This window comes from Staurois parvus, unplaced genomic scaffold (assembly GCF_062004578.1).
Source record: "Staurois parvus isolate SC_StPar_1 unplaced genomic scaffold, SC_StPar_1.0 ptg000023l, whole genome shotgun sequence".
In the NCBI taxonomy this organism is placed as follows: Eukaryota; Metazoa; Chordata; class Amphibia; order Anura; family Ranidae; genus Staurois; species Staurois parvus.
The window spans coordinates 5,003,544-5,025,125 of NW_028317819.1; the positions used below are offsets into that span (position 1 = coordinate 5,003,544).

A 21,582-nucleotide genomic window follows, 5' to 3' on the forward strand; every position below is an offset into this window, starting at 1 on the left:
GCTTTTGTTGAAGGGACATGCTGTGCTGGAATACTTTAATTGATCAGCAGTTGCAGCCGCTGATCAGTGCAATCTGATAGCGGCATGTCCCGCTGTCAAAATACAATATCCTGGGGGAGGGTGGGGGTATATCTCCATTCACCTCTGTGTGGAAGAAGGAATCTGTTAGTTTTTTTTTCCATTCAGCCCACTGGATTACAAAAATAAATAAATATATATCTAGAAAATGCTGTAAATGTTGCTTTTAGAGTCATCTTTAATTTTTTTTCTGTCCCTGAATGCAACTTGGTTTCAGTGTATAATACTCATTGTGGCATTTAGATTTGTATTTTAAAGCAGTGTTTATAAAAATAATAATGCATGTGTACAAATTCATTCCAGTGGCTAGAACAGATTAATATTTTTGACAATAGTTTATTATATGCGTACACTTCTAAACGCCTGTAAACACACATACTTCTGCACCAATACAAGGGTTTTTTTTTTGCCAGCTCCTGGCAGAAATATTCCGTGGATTGGGGTGTTTTAATATGCCCATGAGCATGCAGCCAAAAATTGAAGATCTGCTCTTATAGGGAACATCTAGAAATGTTTTTTGTAACAAAGTAGTACCCTGAAAATGTATCGTCTTGTGTTCCTCCTGAAAATTTACAGTGCACTTCTTGATGTGTGACTGTGCTTAAGATCTCCTGTTTATCTGTTAATATCTTTTATATCTGCACTGCAGCAAACAACAGTTATTCATTGACATTCAGTGATGTCACTGCAGTGTGGTTCACCGTTTTCCGGAGGGCTTGCTGGTGAGAAAGCTGTACCCAAGGACCTGCAGTGCATTCTCCCTGTGTTATCTATTCTTTGGATCTCAGGTTTCTGCACCTCTCCCATTGCTTATTGATCATTATCCCAGCAGTTATTAGACCACCAGTCATCAGGGGCAGCTCTGACATGAGCTTGAAAAGCCCTGCTCTTCTTCCAAGATGTCCACCTCCACACAGACAAAAAACCAGAACAAGGCATGAGCCAGTAAAAGTATAAATATCATCTGCATGAGGCCCTACAATACCGTTGATTAGACCCTTGTCCTATGCTTGCCTATTTTTGGGTGCAGCTTCCCAATTTAAGTCTTTCGCAGAGTTGTTTTTTGCGTTTTTAGCTTTTAGGTTTGAAAATAAGTTAAAAACGCCAAACATTACATATTTTCTGAAAGCAGACACCATCGAAAAAAGAAAAAAAAGAAAAAAAAAAAAGAAAAGTGGTAGTTCCATTTTCCATTGTCATACAAAATATTTGTGCAAGAGTTTATCAAGCACAAATTTTACTTACAAATTACACTAAAAGTGATTTTAAAGTTATATATTTTTTTTACCTAAATGCATTCTATGTATTAAAAGGTAAAAAAATCTTTCAGTATCGGTTTGTTCTCTCCCATCCCCAAATACTTACCCGAGTCCTGAATTGATACAGCGCACTGCTCATCCGGTCTTCTCTCTTCTGACTGCTCTTTCACATGGTTGTCTGAGAGCAGTGAGAGCCGTTGGCTCCTGCCACTGTCAGATCCAGTGAGGGGGCGAAGCCAAACTGCACAGTGTATGCCAATGTTAGCAAACAGCCCAGCTCGGGAATGAGCCTGCATGTATGTCACCATGGGATGCAGCTTCCTATAGTGGCACATGCAGAGGAGGAGAATGGAGCATCGTCAGGGAACCCCAAAAGAGAAGGGTTGATACCATTGCACAGAACAGGTAAGTATAACATGCTTTTTCTTTTAGGAAAAAAATAAATAAATAACTTTGCAACAGCAGAAGATTTTTTTTTCCTTGTGCTGGGAGGATCGGCAGATTAGGCAAGGATATCTCTGCTCTCCTCACCCCTAGACAAAAACGAGCTGTGCGGGAACATGGGCAGGGCAGGGCACTGCATGGGCCAAATTTTCCCTGGAGTTCTGCTTTAATATATGCCAATGAAGCTACCTGTTGTAACATAGAACTCTAAAAACACTATTAAATAATCTATTAAACAAATTAAAAGCATAATTTATTGCAGAACATATTTGTTATCATACACATTTTGTAGCCTCAGAGAATCTCTAAACATGTGGTTGCTCCACCATTTTTCTTCTATGGAAAGCGATGATATGATCCAGACACCTGCAACATTGTTTTATCAGGGGAGCCACTTGCAACTGGATGAGTTGTTTTTTTGCCATTTCCTCAGATAAGCCTCAACCAGCGGGTGGTCCAAACACTTTAGATCCAAAGAACAGCCAGATGAGGATACTTATGGAAAGCCTATGGGCAACTTATTGCAGAACTTCAATCAACATTGACTATTTTTCCATTCTTATGCTGCTATCATTAGTAAATAGATAGGAAAGTATATCATGTTTGCTTGTTTTAAACCTTTTTTCACATTCACTATTGTGCAGGCGGGCACATCTTTTTTGAGAGTGGCGACTCCGCACTGAAATCAGGAGCAGGACGGCATTGTTGACACTCCATCACAGAAATCTGCATATTGTAAACTTCACAGGCAGGTTTGTAGGACTTCAGGTGGACCAAGGGCTCATTTAGCCAGCAAATTTGTGCCATCCTCCATGCAGAGTTACTGCTCTGCTAAGCACATATTCCTGCCTGCATGCCTAAGCTAAGAGCAGATAGATTCCAGGAAGTAAATGCTACATGAATCATCTGCCCTCACTCAAGATGGCCACAGCCAGAAATGCTAGGAGGGTGTTTTTCAAAGTGATTTCTCAGCAAAATAAAGCAAGGAGACATGGATTGATGGATGGTGAGTTTGCTTTGAATATTAAAAGTTAATGAAATTGTGTTTTTGGGTTGTGGTGCTCAGTTACAGCATAGTTCTGCTTTAAGATTAAAAGTGAGCAGATGGTGTTTCACACACTATGGATATGTGGAATTGTTTTCAAGGTTGAAAGTAATGGCATTGTATACATTAATCTCTCTGCCCAATACACAGACCAACAAGACTCACTGCCAAAACGACATTACTGTGGAATCCTTATGATTTTCAAGAAACAACAACAATGTAGCAATTTTGTAATAATGCATGTGTTGTATATTGATTAAAAAAGACTATTGTACTAAACCAGGTTCAATACTATAAACAAGTTTGTAAAAAATAAAAAACTCACTCTGGAGGTCTTGTGTCAGGTCCCAAAGCCCTGTTGAGAGAGATCTTCTCACTGGCAAAGGCATTGAAGCAATGCTTGGTAAATCCATCATCCTTCTGCTTGGTTTCCTCTGCTGTCCACTTGTCCTTTTTAAATGCTTTTCCATCAGCACCAGGACTATTTGGATCTTGTGGTGGTCTTTCCATGAATGCTTTGAGCTCTGCTGGAGTGTAATATCCAGGCAAGCAAGACTTTGCTTTCTGTTCTGGTTCCTCTTGCTGCATCGGGGCTCTGATCTGAAGCTTTGGCATGGAGTCCCTTATATTATTCACTGCCCCCATCATCATATCCAGCATCTGATCTTTCCGCTCTACAATGTTCTTTAACCAGGGTTCATCTTTGCTGCCATTGCCAACATCTTTGTGCATAATAAAGACGAATATTACAAAGACAATACCCACCATAGCCAATTTAAGTGGTCCATAGTGTCTCCTTAAGAGCCTCATTTTGAATTAATTTCAAATCCTTCTAGGGTTAGAGCACTATGATGAGGTAGTCAATTATTCCATTTGCAGATATGTATTCACCACAGACCTATCAAGAGAGAAAAATAAATAAATTAACAAATATGTGACTTCCAAAAAGGACAGTGGCTTAAAGCTAAACTCTAGGCATACAGATAACTACGTTGTTGAAATACAATTATGTAAACTGTTTTACCAGTTTTGCAGTTCAGGTACCCTAACCAGACAGCACAGCCAGATCCTGGACCACACAATAGTCTATTCTGCAGCTCATGGAAGTTGTAGCATTGACATGGACACAACTGAATTTCAAAGTTTAGCATGGAGGCAGGGGTAATTGCACAAACCTGAATACAAAGCCTCTGCATTTCAATCCATACTCCTGTCTGCATGTCAAACTTTGACATGTATTGTGTCTGGGCCAGCATTGCATTTGTATCCACGTCAATAATCTGCCTGTACGCAGCTCCCAGGTAAAATGCACATGCATCTGCCAGCAGCTCTGCAAGGAGGACGACACAAATATGGTGTCTGAATAGTTGTAAGATGTTTTACCAATTAAGTCTGCCGATAACCAACTTCATTATATGAGGGGAGGTCAAGTCAAACCAGGATTTTTGAGTTTATATAATAAAAACAAAATTTAAAGAAGTGGAAACTGCATTTATTTTTCAACATACTCCCCTGCTACATTTATACCAACATTTACCTAATGCTTTAGCATAGAAAGATTTGCCAGTATGCCTGAACTATCCTAGGACAGCCTGCTTCACCTTGTCATCATGTTCACTGTTCTCACAGAAAGATTAGTCTCTTGTGCAATTTCATGACAAGTTATGTGTTGATTATCCCGGATCAGGCGTTCCACTCGCTAATTGTTCACAGGAATGACTGCTGTGGGCTGGGATCATCACTGATGGACGTACGGCGATCTTTGAAATATTTACACCATTCAAATGTCTTACTGCGGCTGAGTGTCTCATCATGGTACTGTGCTTGAAGACTTCCGTAGAAATCCGCAGATGTAAGGCCTTCATTAACAAGACACTTCATCACCACACACTGTTCCATGCACGCACTAACACGGTTGTCTGCCATCTTGGTTAATGGTCTCTAGACTGGCCCACAACATATGCACAGCTTATCAGTAGGACATACTTGCCACTTACTACTGCGTGTAGTACTGCCACACTAACATCCTTTAACCACTTCCAACCGGCCGTTGTATATAAACGGCCGGACAGTGGCACTGCAGGGTCAGGTGGCCATTTATAAACGGCCTCCCCGCACCCTGCTTGTGCACGCTCCCCATGTGATCACTGATTGGCCAATCAGTGATCACATGCAAAGTAGTAAGCAAGTTATCACTTCTGACATCATTGCTTACTATGTGTGAAATCTGTGAATGATCACAGAGGTCACATGGTACAAGGCTATTCACAGCAGCCTTGTACCATGTGACAAGCTGTGACCAGTCACAGCTCACTCAGTAGTTCTCAATGGTTGCAAGAATGCTGACAGAGAGAAATAGAAATGATTGCTTTTACATCCTATATGGGTGTAAAAGCAATCAGTGTAAAAAAAAAAAAATCTTCATCACCCCCCAAAAGTAGTACAGTGTCACCATGGTGACACTGTACTGCTAGGGTGACAGTATGGAAAAAAAAAAAATATTTAAAAAAAAATGTTTAAAAATTATAATTTTTGGTTATAAACTAATTTGGCTTACTTTTACTAAAAAGATAACTGAATAAATTTTGGCCAAGATTTATGATGAAATATTATTTATTTGCAAAATTTAATAAGAAAAACACTTTTTTTCAAAATTTTTGGACATTTTCATTTACATAGCAAAAAAAATAAAAATCCCAGCGGTGAATAAATACCACCAAAATAAAGTTTTATCTGTCTCAAAAAAATTGTAAAAAAATTCATATGAGTACAGTGTTGCATGACCGCGCAATTGTCATTCAAAGTGTGATAGCGCTGAAAACTGAAAATTGCCCTGGTCAGGAAGGGGGTAAATGTGTCCGGACTGGAAGTGGTTAATATGCCTGTAAAATTAAAAAAGGTCCCAGTTTGACTTGAACACCCCTCGAAAAAATCAGAACTGTACATAAAAGCCACAAAAGGATATCTCCCTCCACTGACACCAATGTTATCTTCCAGGCTGTGAATTGATCAAGCATCAGGAAAGCTAAAAAAGCAAATAGAATGAAAGGATTTATATCAAAATTGCAGCGCTAAAACACAAATAAATCAGTATGATTGATAAAAAATAGCAATATAAAGTGACAAGTGATATATAAGACACTAGTATATAGCGCAACAAAGTGACAGTAGTGCGTCGTCCTATGCTGGACGAATATAAGTGACATAAATGCACACCATAAACGCATGACAGTCCATAAATATAATTTTCCAAAAAGTGCTTATATCATCCTGTATGTGGAAAGAATGGTCGCTTCTCGCTTGAATTGCATATATATACTGCTCATGACTTCTTGTGGATATGGTAAAAGGTGTGCTTGCACTCACCGGACGCACAACCAAATTGTGCATATAAATGATATACAGAAAGGTACTGCTGGTCATCTAGGAACCGAGGGGAAAAGGCACTTCTCAAGTACTTGTTACACCCTGGATATGGACTCCAGACCTCTCAGTAAGGACCGTCTCCGCAAACTAGAACAGCTCCTTGGTATTCGCTACACCCGGCTTTACAGCAAATCAGCAGCACTGGATTTCCACCTTAAAGCAGCTGGATATTGTGGACATTTATGCAAGCTGCTTCAGTTTTATTCATCTAAATTAGCACTTGCTTATCATTTTAGAATGAAAGGATTACTTTTTGCCACCATGCAAAGTGATCATTTTCAGTACAGTACTATTGAAAGAGTCAATCTAAAAGTGCATATGACCTCCCTAGAGATCTGCAGTCACAAAGCGGTAAGAGACATTCAGAATGAGATTGTAGCAGGTGGAAAGAGTCAAACAAAGGCAGATTCAAAGCAGCAGTGTACTCAATACTTTGATTTCACAGGCTAAAAACGGCTACAAAAACACCTTTAACCATTTAGCCAGCTTTTCAAGGCACATCTGTACTACAGTCAATTACGGTGATTGGGATATAAACAAAACACAAACAACAACAAAAACACACACACTTTGGGTTACTGTTTGGGGAAGAGGAAATATGTGACTGGTGTGCATGCATATATATGTGTGAGTGTATGCAGCTCTCATACAACAATGCATCAGCCATGAACATAGTTGGTTAGCATCTCACACAGAAGGCCCATACCTATGAGATTTGGATATTACTGTGCAGTAAAATTAGCCAAAGAAGACGACATTTTGGGTGGTCTAGAGACAACTTTAGCATTCACATTCAGATCATGTATGCTGCTAATTGGGCGCTAGTTATTAAACTGAACTGCTAATTAATGAACAAGAGTAACATTTAAATATGTCCCATGACAATGAGCTCTAATAGAACAACAATCTGGACCATTTATTGTCACTAAAGAGAGGAAAGCATTCATGGGGCTTCAGACAATTCATTATTTCCATTAACCTACAACAGCCAGCAGCTGGAAAAGCTGACACTCAAACCACACCACCCCTTTTTTCTCTAAGGCTCAGTTCGCACTAGCTTTGTCAGCAGGCATCAGACAGGTGTTTGGGAAGAGTTTTTAACGCTTCTCAAAACGCTTATGAAAATTCTGCACATAGCAGCACACAGTGCGGTTCACACTGAACCGTTGAAGTCGCGTTGCGTCAAAACTGACGCGGGTCAGGAGTTGAAGCCTCCCATTTATGTCTATGGTGCCACTCCGCAAACGCTTGGCAGGCATTTGCGGTGCGGTTGTGAGACAGAGGCGTTTGAGGTGCGGTTTTAATGCTTGGCAAACGCCTATCAACCACCTCAAAACCGCGCATGGGGCATTTGGGGAGCATTTGAGGAGAGTTAAAAACGCTTCCCAAATGCCTATCAAACGCTGCTATAGGGGCGTTTGGCAAGAGTTAGAAATAAAGTCAAGTGTGAACAAACCCTGAAAGGCCAGGTCTTAAAAAGGCAATATACCTGATCCAGTCTGAACATACAACAGTACCTAGTTTCTATTAGCATAAAAAAAGAATGTTTTCAATTTGCTCTGCACAATGAAATCCCAGTTAGATTATCAACCCCTTTAAACCCCAGAAACCCATATGTGCAGCAGCAAAATCTGGGCATTAACACCCACACATGCAATGCTGGGTGGCCAATGCTTATGTGCTGGGAGCATGTTCCCTGCATGCCGCCAGCACAAAGAGAAAGATGCCAAAAACAGCTTTCAGTCCTGAGAAAACATCGGCAGCCAGCTATAACGGCTTCTGATCATATGACCACCACGACAGCAAATCACAGTGGTCACAAGATTGCCAACCCTTTCTACCACTTGACCCCCCCAACATTAAGAACTTTTAGCCTGGGTTCACACTGATGCGGAGCAAAATTTTAATAGATTTCTGTGCGAATTGCGCACCACATTCTAATAGCACCCAGTTCATGCCAACCGCTGTGGGTGTGTAAGTTAAGTTAACATCACCCTGAAATCAGTTCGCAAATCGTGGTGCAATGTGCAGACTGCAATCTGATTATAGTGCGGACAAGAAAGAAGAAAAAAAAAAAAAAAAGGGTCCTGCGCCTTTCTGGTGCGGATGCAGTGCAATTTGAGCCAACAAAATGCATGACTCAAATTGTACTGCACAGGATTTGCACAGGAATGCAGTGCGGTTCCTGTGCGAATCACATGCGATATGCCGCACCACAGCAGTGTGAACCCAGGCTTAAAGGGGATGCGAAGGTGGGAAAGGGTTAATAAAATGTGTTACACTTAAAATATAAACAATGCAGGAAGCGCTTTGTCTTATTTTCCTTTATGATCTATAGCCTATCTTTTAGGCTTCTTGTTTATGGAAGGCTCCTTTCTCTTGCGGCATCCTATGGAGCCACCCTTACATGCAAAACTAGAGTTGTGTCTCCCTACACTGTGAGCGTCAAAAGGAAAACACAGCCCCATAGCATAGTATGCTGAGGAACTCCCCCAAACTAACAAACAATGGTATTGCACAGATCAGCCCTGATCCTCCTCTTCTCTGGTCCCCCACCAGCGCTTCTGGCTCCTCCCCCTTGACCAGTGCCCCCAGTAGCAAGCCACTTGCTATGGGGCAACTGATGAGTGCTCGCTCCCAAGCCCTGCACTATGAATCCATAAGATACACAGAGCCTGCTCTCTCCTCATTGGTTCACTGGCTTTGATTCACAGTGGCTCCTGCTGCTGTCTCAGCCAATGAGGAGAGGCTCCCATGTACATCACTAGATGGAGAGGGGGCTCAGGTGAGCATTAGGGAAGACTGTAGGGGGAACAGCACACAGAAGGATTTTTACCTTTATGCATAGAATGCATAAAGGTAAAAAACTTTCAGCCTTTACAATCACTTTAAACTATAAAATGCTGAGGATTTAGTGCTACTTTAAAAAAAAAGGAACTTTTCTGTATGGAAATGGAAATGGGGCAAAGGTGCCTTTTATGTGTAGAGTTCAGGGGCTGCCAACCAAGCAATATTACTATATCCTTATGGTGGACCATATTTCCTGTAAAGCTGCACTGTCCCTTGATGAAATCAACCAGAATAAAAAGGGAAATAGAAGCTCACTAGGTACGTAAAAATATTTCCTCTTTTTATGCAAAGGCACATGTCCAGACATCAAATTTACAATGCAAATGAAATTCTGGCTAAAAACTGGTAAGGCAAAGAATGCAAGGCTACCAAAAAGGAAATTAAAAAAATAAATAAAAATCTGCGTTTGGCAGGCATCACTGTGGTGATCAGGCCAACTGAAGGCTCTGCTATTCATTCTGCTGTTCCAGGGAGCTAACTGCCTGCAAGTTACCAGTCCCAAGACAATCTTATCTGCAACAATGTTGTCCTTGAAAGATAAAAAGGTTAACTTGCTTACAGCAGTGGTTTGTTCGGCTGATCCCCCATCCAGTGCAGCATCTTGTACTTCTAAAAGGAGTGACCTACAGGTTTAGAGAAACAAAGACGAGATTCTCTAGCTCCAGTGGATGGGGCCAAGTGTCTCCCTTTTTATATAGAGAATGCCAGGTAGGCTAGAATTCATCGGCGGTGTCCGATTCCACTTCGGAGCTTTGTGAAAGCACAAGACCATTTGCAGACGTTGAGAGAATAGAGAAATTATAGACTAGGGCATGCAAACACTTACATAGATTTCTAATCGTGGTCTTGGCTAAGGATTCCAAACTAAAATATCTAATGTTCAACAATAGTGATTATTTCCATCACCTTCCTCTGCTCAACAAAACTACACCCAAAAGAGTCTATTATAACGGTTGGACGATTCCAACTTTGATTTTTTTTTTATAAATATGTTTAGAACTCAATAGTTTCCAAAGATGCAACTGTAATTAAAAAGATGCATATAAAATCCACCTTCTAGCACAAGTAGCTCCCAACTGTCCCTTATTTGGATAGTCTGTCCCCCTCTATGGAAACAAACAAAATTCTGTCCCACAAACATCTTTTTAGTTTGTTATATATACACAAATAAAATTCCTAAAGTGTTAATATTTTTCTTAATTTTATGAAAGCTTTCAGAATACTGCACCTATTTAATTTCATTCACCAGTATAACAAGTAGTGGTAAATATAAAAACACTACCGTAAAGCCCATGTTTAGTCAAAACCTTTTTTTGTTTAAATAAGCACAAGGGACAATACTAACAATGTGAAGTGTCCCTTGTGCCGATAGCAGCTTCTTTAGTTCACATATTCTGTCCTCCAATCCCCATCAGCCTCCTCTGCAGCAGTAATCTTCCAGCACTGTAGGTGTTTATAGAGTCAAGGGACCTGTGGCAGAAACTCAACAGTGCTGACTATGCCCATAATTTCCACTACCTCCCTCATTAATAGGAGCCCTACTCAAGTTTCCATGTATGAAAAATGATTTATGAATGGAGGACAGGCAAATGATAGAAAGGTCTGCTACTTCCATTCATAGGTTCCTTTTTATTGATGGATGCTTTAGTATAGCTTCTATGTATGGAGGAGTGGGCAGAAAGAGCGGGCATAGTTGGCACTGTTGATGAGTGCCTGTCACAGGTCCCTTGGCTTTGTTAACCCCAACACCACCGGAAGATTACCACTGCATAGGTATGGAAAGGTGGGGGTGTTGAAGGATGGAAGATTCAACCAAAGTAACAGCCATTAACAAAAGGGACACTTCCCATTAATAGTAAGCACCATCCTTTGTGCTGATTTTTAAAAACATGTTTGACTAACTTTAGGCTTTAAATTCCTTATTCCTTATTCCAAAGGGTTGTGAATGAATAAATAAGTGGTGTAGCGCTAAATACTATTGCATGCGCATCAATATATGAAAAATAAATTAAGAATAAATCAATACATAAATAACATGTAAACAAAAACAAGTGAAATTTCACAAGCCTATAAAGTGACCCCCCCAGCAACATATATATCCCCAGTCTGGGGGATGAAATAAAAGTGAAACAAGTGATTCCCTACTCGGGAACACAACTAATACATAAACACACAAGTGCAAGTGTACAATATTCCATAAAACACACAATATGTGATAAATCATAAACGTCCAATCCAAATGAATGTCCACTAAATCCACTAGTTTGTGTACAAACACAAATCAATATAATGTGAAAATTGAATCAGCACAACGTGGGGTGAGCTTACTGCAAAAAAACTTGTGATTTGTATCCTTAAGTAGCCTGAGTGCCCCCTGACCTCACAGTGACCACAAGGGCCAGCTTGCTTTATGGATTAACCATGTTAGCACAGGAACTACCACGTCACCGAAAAGACCCTTCTGGATACTCCAGCAGACTCAATACTCCTCCTGAGCTCCCTTTGTCCAGTGTGAGCTGAATTGGCCAATTCAGCTCACACTGGACAAAGAAGACAGGGACAGGCACCCGACCAGAGAAGAGACATCAGAGGAGCTCCACATCCACCTCCAGAACAGGACACCATCAGGAAGAGTACCAGGTGATTGGAGAGAGTTCAGGAGGAGCATTGAGTCTGCTGGAGTATCCAGAAGGGTCTTTTCGGTGACGTGGTAGTTCCTGTGCGAACGTGGTTAATACATAAAACAAGCTGGCCCTTGTGGTCACTGTGAGGTGAGGGGGCACTCAGGCTACTTAAGGATACAAATCACAGGTTTTTGGCACTAAACTCACCCCACGTTGTGCCGATTCAATTTTCAAGTTATGTTGATTTGTGTTTGTGCACTAACTAGTGGATTTAGTGGACACTCATTTGGATTGGACGTTTATGATTTATCACATATTGTGTGTTTTATGGAATATTGTACACTTGCACTTGTGTGTTTATGTATTAGTTGTGTTCCCGAGTAGGGAATCACTTGTTTCACTTTTATTTGATCCCCCAGACTGGGAATATATATATGTTGCTGGGGGGGTCACTTTATAGGCTTGTGAAATTTCACGTGTTTGTGTTTACACGTTATTTATGTATTGATTTATTCTTCATTTTTCATATATTGATACACATGTAATAGCATTTATTTAGCGCTACACCACTTATTTATTCATTCATCTATTTTCACTTTGTGGTTAAAAGGAAGGTGTGAGCAGCTTAGGTTAGGGATTATCCATTTAAGCGCAGGGTTTTTTTTCCTATATTCTGAAAGGGTTGTGGCCTTTCACCCAATATTTTGTGCTAAAAGAAGCCACTGGAGGTAAGAACGTTGGACATCACTTGATGCGTCTAGTTGCCACTACTCATATACGCCTATAATTTTAGTCCCTATGTAGTTATCTTTAGGTGATACAGCCAAAGGTCACCCAATTCTAAATGAGCAGCAGAATATGATTTTGCTGTATGGTTTTAATAGACAACAGAGAGTACAATTTTTGTGGATTTATTGTACGGTAAAATGCATGAAGAAGTCTGCACCTAAACAGCAGAACAACAATCCCTTAAAATCGCACTGGAAACAGCATTAAAATCACAATGCATTAGTGTGAACCTAGGCTAAAAATGGTACAGAAAGCCAAGATATAGAACACATGTGTGCCAACTACATGAAATAAAAAATATACATGTTACAACCTTATTAAGAAATGAAAAAATAATCTGGGACCAGAGGATGTTTTATAGCAGGGGTCTCCAAACTTTCTAAACAAAAAGGGCCAGTTTACTGTCCTTCAGACTTTGGGGGGGGGGGGGGGTGCAGACTGTGGCCATCGCAAGGAGAAAAGGTCCCAGTGCCCCGCCATTAGGGTTAGTGAGAGGAATTGTGCACCATAGTTGGTGTCATTGGGAGGAATTGTGCCCCTTAATTGGGGAATTATGCCCAATTGTTGGTATCAGTGGAATAGTGCTCCAAGGGCAAGCAAAGGGCCGCAGTGTGAATACCACTGCTTTATGGCATACAAGAAGAATTCTAGATGAGCAACCTAACTTCTTGACTGTTCGTTTGAAGGTGCTTTAAGGGGGGGGGGGGGGGGGGGGGAGTATGGTTGTTAGAACAGAGTGGTGAAGAGAACACTATGCAAAAGTAAAAAAGTGAAGAATAAACATCTGCAGGGAGTCTGCTATCAAGCACATTTATGATCAGCCTTTAATGGAAGCTGCTCTTTTCCAGAGAAATGTAATAAGGCTTGTTCAAACAATGTCTGTTGGGTTGTGTTTTTCTGCACAATTGTTTTCTATGTGGTCCGTTTACACTATATTCATGTAATATGATGTGCAGAAAAATGCATCTCAACAAATATGGTGTGAACAAGCCCCAAGTCTGATGCCCTGGCACAACTGGGCAATAAACCCCCCCCCCCCAAAAAAAACCACACACACCACAATTTGAAGCTTCATCAGAAGAACGTCAACACACAACACTAGGATTACCATTATATTCAGAGGTACTTCTTCACACCTGAGTGCAGCTTCACTTGAAGCTCATCGTTCAAAAAAGTTCATGAGCTTCTTTTGTGGCAGAATAGCACATTTTGGCCCCAATTGACTATACTGGCATTGCCTGAAAAATGCGTACAATGTGTGTTTTCTTGCTTTGTAACTAGGTCTGCATTATCTACAATTTAAACTGTCCAGATTTTTTTTTGCCAAAGCCAAATTGAACAAGCTGAAGATAAAAGCGGATTGGTTTCTGTATTTAAACCAATCAGTTCAATTTTGAACTCTCCAGTTTTAGTAAATAAACCCCATAGGCTAACATGCAGAGGTGTTCAGGAGGCAGAAAAGAAAAAAAACAAACAAAAAAACCACACACACATAACACTCCAGACGCCCCATAGGAGCAGCTGAAAAAACGTCCAGTGTGCATGAGGCCTTAGGCATTTCGAGAGTACCAGAATTAGCAGAATAAGTGTACGACTATTGGGAAACCTTTTGAGCGTCATACAGCTGGCAGCTAAACAGAGCTCATACATAGCCCACATTGAACGATGAAAGAATACATTAATAAGATCACATAAAGTGTATATCTACAAATGCCAAGACATAGCTAAGCATTGCACAACACTGATAAAATGAATTGCAATATCATCATCACCATGTTAGACTGTAAGCTCCAAGGAGCAGGGCCCTCCTAACCCTGTTGTATTGAACTGTATTGTTTCTGTATCGTCTCCAATTATACTGTAAAGCGCTGAGCAAACTGTTGGCGCTATACAAGTCCTGTATAATAATAAAAATTCCTGCAGCATTCAGAGCTATTTTTATCATACTCTAATCTTTCAAAAAGTGAAGCCAAACTTGTGGTGCCGAAATTGCAGTGGGCTCTAAAATGAAGAGTACCATTATAAACTATGCAAATTGAGGAAATGCCTTGTCGTGTGCTTTTCAACTTCCACCTTTTAGACCAGAAACTTAATAAAGACAGTGGAGCTGCCCTTGCACTGCAAAGGTTAACTGCTGACTTAGGTCTATGGGGCTGCCAAAAAATAAATAAATCTTACTTGCCTGATCCTCCCCTCCTGCAGGCTCCCTCTGTGCTGCTTTACCAGTTCCCAGTCTTCTCTCCCCTATGCTTTGGCGGTCACATTCCTCTGATGTTGTTATCAAGACCAATGCAGAGCCCATAGCCCTGCAATGGATAAGAGGACACAGAGCCAATCCGCTGCAGGAGCAGAAGATTTGGTGAATAAAACTGCTCTCTGTGGCCCCTATTGACCTAAAATTAGCTTTTAACCCTTGCAGTACAGGGGTAACCCCAATGAATAGTGAATTTTTACTTTCCCTTGAGAGGGACTTTAAAAACTTTAATTGTAATCATATACACCCAGTGACTTGCTGGTGGATATAAGAACACTTCCTGATCAGCAGTCAAATATATAGCTCAAAGGTCTACTTATAAAAATGCCAACAGGTTGTAAGCACTCTACCACACCCTATGAAAAGAAAACGTACGAAGGACAGATGCAAATTAGTTCCTTTGACATGGATATTGTATTTTATGGCATTTGCAATCAAGCAAAGTTGGGGGTGTAGACTAATTTAAAATGCCCAGAAGGAACACAAAGAAGAACACAACTATTTATAATAAACCAATTTTAATATTTTACTGCAGCTTTACTGTGAATAGCAATGAAAGTCCATGAATAATAGTGGGTGTGGACAAAAGAAAACCAGATTTAATAACCCACTGACACCAAGAACTGAATGTGAATTGCACAAGAACACGCTGCATGCAGTTCTGTGCAATGAGATTTCAGTCCTTTAATTTTGAATGGACTGAAATTGCACTGCACCCAAAAGTAGTGCATGTACTTTATTTTTTTAAATGCATTGCAAACAGATCACATGGTACTTTTGTACCATGCGATCCAGGTGTGGGCAAACACACTGTTTGGGGCGTCGCTAACTTAGCACTGCAACCACTGAAGATTGCAAGGGCAGTGCGATTTGAATGCGACATGGAATACGGTTTCTCACAAGGTGTTCTAGTGTGAATTAGTGCCGAGCTATGAAGCAGATGTTATGGCTCTGACACCATTAATTCATAAATAAAGATGAGGGAGTTGTTTTATTTATTTTAAACGTGCTGTTTATGGGAGGGGAAAAAATGGACTCTGCCATTTCCACCCTCTCCAAAAAATGTTAGTTGTCTGGTGCGCACGCACACACACACACACACACACACACACACACACACACACACACACACACACGCCTAACACCACAACAGACCAAAAATCATGCAGGTACCATTTTTCCCCAGTGCAGCAAATTGCCATACATTGCAATACATGTGCATTGGGGGATGCTATGTAGAATAAATGTCTGTAGCACATCGGTGTGAATGAGCCCCAATACTTTCTACATTACTAACCTAGAACAATTTTAGAGATAAGAAAATCTGATTCTTCTGCAACTGTTATTTCTTGACTGTTGCAGGTTTGGGACTTAGAGGTACCTAACCATGTCCAACCAGGCAACTAGCATTGTTGGAGACACGCAACTGGTGGCAGCCTCTGTATTACCCTCATGACTATAGTATTTTAAGCAGATCGAATTCCAGATATCAGAGATTTCTCCAGCATTGCATAAAAGTTTTATTTTTTTTTTTTAAAAAAAGGCATTTTAACCAGAAAAAAAAAAATTGCAAAACTCCCCAACTCCCCCTCTACCATTGGCGGTCAGCCCTCTTCCTGTTCTGTAAACACTGGGAGTCACAGACAAACCCCCATGGAGTGCATAATCTCAATGGCCTGGAATCACAGTACAATGCGGCTTTATATTTATTAAAATTTGATTCAATTTAAAATTTGATTTATATATTTTATAAAAAAAAAAAAAATTATACTTACCTGCTCTGTGCAATGGTATTATACAGATCGGTTACTTTGCCCACTTCTGGCAGTCCCGCATTGGCTTTGCCAGCTTCTCCTTCCTCCAGGTGGTTCTTATGGCAAGCATGGTGCTAGGTAGGCATCTGTGCATGTGTAATCCCAAGCAGGGCTGTGTCCCCCCCATGGACACACAGCACCAGTAAACCACATCCCCGCTCACTCCTCCAAGGAGTTTAAATGACAACAGCAGGAGCTTATGGATCTGCTACCCCAGTTTCTCCTGTGAAAAGACGGAAAAGGAGGGGAGCGGTGCTGGAGCTGGAGACAGGGCTGGAGCAGGGACATGAAGCCAGGTAAGTGACAGGGGGAGTAGGACAGGTAGGAGTAAGCCAGGTAATGGGGCATTTACCTTAATTCCGAGAATTGAACTTTAGTACCACTTTAGGCTGGCTGTAAACAGAAAAAGGTAAATATATTCCCCCATCATTGCTAAAAATCATGCATGGACAAATCGTCTGCTGCCAGCTACTGTATTCTGATAGCCGGCACCCGCAGCTGTCAGAACACCCAAGCAGTGACTGAGGCCATTTGGCTGACTTTTTCAGCTCTTGTGATTTCTCAATCAAAGTCTGTCAGGCCAGGTAGTGTCAACAGGGCCAACTACGGCTCAAAAATCTGCTTATTCACAGGAATCAGCCAAAATTTGAACCATGTATGTATGGCCAGCTTTACTATGTGTAAGAGACCGCAAGAACAAAAAAGTGCCTGAAATAACTCCTACAATTTGCCTCTGTTCTAAAGCTTCCTGAAACATGACCAGTCAGTGCTGCTCTTCCCTTGTGCAGGATGCCTGGTCTTGTATGTGCTCCCTTTACTTTTTTCCAGGCCTTTACTGGGTGGATCTGTGGGTCCCACCTTCAAGTCTTCTCTCTGCCCAGACTATATGCAGCACTGTGATGAGGGCACACTACCTTTACAAGATAATCAATTGCTTTTTTCCCCCCTAGAGGATTAAGAACCGGCAGTAATACTTACCTTATTTCATGTTCTCCAAGGAATCAGGAATGTCCTTTGGTTACAGTATGTGGACGGACCCGCAATGTCCTCACATACAATGCAGAACCCCTGATCTTGCATTGTAAGTGAAGACATCAAAGAGGCTGTGACCTGGTGAGCAGCAAAGAGGAGTAGCTTTGTTGGACTGTTCGTACGGTGGGATGGAAGTCTGCAGGTGCAAGGAATAAGGCAAGTACTCCTTATTTGCTTCCTCTTAGACAAATTGAGCATTTAACCATTGCTGTTGGGGTTCTGTACATTGTAACTTTTTCAGTTCAGCATTAAAAAAAAAAAAATTGCTGTAGTGCCCAGAGTTCAGCATCAATCTTTAAACTTTAATTAGGCTACAAATGATCAAGAAACAATCTAATTTATTTATTTTACGAAAAAAACTGAATAGCTCTACTTGTGCAAACATATAAATATGACGTGTTTTTCAGTCCTCTGCATTAAGGGGAAGTGTAAAAATAGGGTGCATACAGCCATTATACATATTTGTGTTAAAGGAACCTACAGGGAAATGTACCCATCAACTTGCGGTAACATGTTATCAGATGTGTCTTTCTTGTATCACAAACCACACACTGTACTTACGTAAACACGTACATATGCACATAAATAAGGAGACAGGATGTTAAAAAGACCAAGTACAAATGGGTGACGTGTCCTATAAAATGCCAAAAGGGAAAGGCATGCATTATTCCTATTGATTCCTACATGTTTACACAATTTTTCTTGTGTAAATCTTTTTAAAGACATCATTAAAAAACTAAATGCAGTTATAATTGAACTGTATTGAATGCTGTGGCCATAAAAACAATGTTCATGGAAGAAAACCACTATAAAAAAAAAATAAAAGGTGTGCTCATGAGGTGCATTTGTGAAATCCAACCTTTTGTAAATGACCATCAAGTGTACTTTCAAGTTAACTGTGGTCTCGAGTGGTACATTCCTAAAATCCAGCCCTTCATAAATAACCATAAAGTGTACTTCCAACAGTGGTCTACAGAGATGCATGTGTGAAATCCAGCCCTGCAGAAAGGACCATCAAGTGTACTTCTAAATAAACAGTGGCCTTTAGGAAGTGCATTTTTGAAATCCAGCCCTGCAGAAATGGCCATCAAATGTACTTCCAAGTAAGCAGTGTCCTAGAGTTGTGCATTCCTAAACTCCAGTCCTTCAGAAGTGACCATCAAGTGTACTTCCAAGTAAACCGTGGCCTAGCAAGGTGCATTTGTGAAATCCAGCCCTTTAGAAATAACCATCAAGAGGAATTCCAAGTGAACAATGGTCAAGAGGTGCATTTGTGAAATCCAGCCCTTCAGAAATGACCAAGTGTACTTCCAAGTGAATTGCGGTCTAGAGAGGTTCTTTTGTGAAATTCACCCTTTAGCAAGCAACAAAAAATTGTGTTGTCTAGAACAGTCTACCAAAATCAGCAAACTATAGCACTGTATCGTTTTTATAAGAGGACACAAAATGTTCATTATTTCAAAAAGTTAGAAAAAGAAAGGTTTTCCTGTGGGACAATGAGCACCTCTGGTTGTTAGAGACACTCATGATCACCATACAAGCAGGAAACCTAATAGATCCCATTAACTGATAAACCAAGCTTACAAAATGAATAGCAATACTTACCTTTCTAGCAGAGGGCTGGAATGCCTTCTGTCATCTTCCACAAACTACAGAACACATTATGGACATGGCAGTCAGGAAGAATCACAGCACGCAGCAGGGCTCAGGCTATCTGACCCCACTTAAAAGTATCAGATAGCAGTGGATCCTGTAAATCAAAAGAACCTTTAACACAATGCCACCGGAAAGGTAAGCATTCCTATTCTTATACTGGGTGGCTTGATGTCAGACTTGTTTTTACTAGCAAAAAGATGACTGAGCAGTGAACTGTCTTTTGCGGTATAACTCTTTCACTATGCATCATTACGCCTTGCTTTTCGAAAAGGCAAATGGGGTTGATTTACTAAAACTAAATAGAAAAAAAAAAAAAAAGTTTTGTATAATCCAAAAGAAAAGCCACACATTGATGAGGCGTTCATAGGCACAATTTTATCTAACCAAACTATGTGTGAAGTGATGGACTCCAAGCCAGCACCTGATTCCAACATATGAGGGGAGAGGTCGGAGGGTTGAAGCGGCGCTCTTTTCTTAGACTTTACAAAAAAAAACACACGTTTTTCTGACTGCCTTCAGGAAATGCAGCTAAAAACAGTCTATAATATTTTACTTCTAATTTATAATATTCTTATTTTACAATTCCCCATAAGACACAGTGGATACTTCCACAAACACAATACAATAATAGATCAAGAAAGGCAAGCGTCAAATTACAAAACTCAATTTTGGCAATATTCACTATAAAAATGCAATTCCATAAACTGTACTTTGATATTAAATCTGAACTCCATGTAAACATAGTTAATATACATACACCTTCCAAAGAGTTTGAAATTCTGTCCATCCAGTGCTGAAATTTTACACAGCCCTGGCAGACAGCACAGTCAAGTTGGTGACCTGGCAGTTGCTACAGTTAGGCTGATATCAGACGGGTGACAAAATTTGCTGGTGTCAGAATTGCCAGATGTTGTCAGTCTGTCCCTCGCTAGTTAAATCTGCCGGTGATGGAATGACATATCGAGTGATTTTATAGGGGTAAATAGCTTTTTAGTGATTTAATCCGACAGCAGCCTTATGAAATACAGGCTGCGATTGGAAAATGTATTTTTCCTTTTTAAAAAGGGGGAGGGGACCAGTTTGCCCCTCTGCTTACACTGCTTTCTCTCCCTCTCAACATGTGCTTTAGCAGCACATGTGCATGAAGCACACTTGATTGGAGGAAGGGGATGCATTAGAGACCCATTATGCAAGTTACACGAATTGTGCAAGTACACTAGCTGTTAAAAATACATTTGCTTGCCACCAATGATGACACGTCACTGAGTAGATCCGTGTTATGAACCACACAAACATTTCTGTTTGACAAGCTTACAAAGCATGATTGTTTTTGAGCATGAATAACTTCACCTGTGCAATGTATGAGAGATGTCTGTCATTTCTCTGCCACCATAATGGAGGGACAGTATTAATGTCACAGACTTCCCTTTTCCGGGATAGGGGCACATGTGCATTCATTGTCATAAACGGACATCCTTCGTTGTGGTTTACTGATCTGTGTATTTTGGCTGTAGATTCTGAGCTCTCACTTCTAGAGTGGTTGGCATGTTTTTCCTTTGTCCATATCCTATGTACCTCAAAAAATATTGCACACCAGGAAAAAAACAGGCCTTAATAACAAGTTTTGTTAGATATATGAACTGGTCTCTCAAGTTCCCTTTTAGCAAATAGCCGTGCCCCACTTTGTTGGGTTCACCTTTTGTCCAGATGTCAGTAACAGGACAGTCTGGTTTTGGGATGTTAGTAAAGGTAGTGAAAAATCAGATACTTATTCCCCTTTCAGATGGATGCTTAAAAAGATCTATACAAGTTAAGCGTTACCCTATTCATTCATGAGTTTTGCCAATGGAGCGAAAGTGATGGAAACAGTTTACAGTTGTCACTTAACAGAAGGTAGTTCCTGTTCCAAACCCACTATTCAACCCTGCACCCCCTTGACATGCAAAACATCTACCATTCGTTTGCACTCCATGGAGTCCTCCACCTCCTGCTTCATGGTGCTGGCTGGTTACCTAGATATCATACTCAACCCAACCAGTAGCGGTGATTGTGTACTCCCGCCATGGATGAGACTATGCAGTAAACCTACCACTATTAATGACACAAGCTTTTTATTTCTTTTCATGAGCTAACAATTTTATGTGCTATTCATTTCACTCCCAAAGCTGCACTTAGGTTGGCACCCCTTTCTGTTCATTCAGTTTTTCCAGGCATTAGACATGTGCATTTTGTTACAATTCTTTTTGGGGATGGAAATGTCATTTTCAAGGATTGGGAAGTTTACAAATCTCTGAATGGACATAGTAACGAA

At 40.6% G+C, this 21,582-nt stretch overlaps 1 protein-coding gene across 1 annotated transcript in view; it reads right to left on the bottom strand.

The window, feature by feature from the left end:
- Positions 1-21,582, bottom strand: part of GALNT6 (polypeptide N-acetylgalactosaminyltransferase 6) — an 81,714-nt gene that overhangs the window by 38,341 nt on the left and 21,791 nt on the right. Inside the window, exon 2 of the mRNA XM_089692973.1 lies at positions 3,152-3,724. Within this exon, the coding sequence (XP_089549099.1) occupies positions 3,152-3,636 (485 nt within the window). The 5' untranslated portion in view covers positions 3,637-3,724. The remainder of the gene's footprint in view (positions 1-3,151; positions 3,725-21,582) is intronic.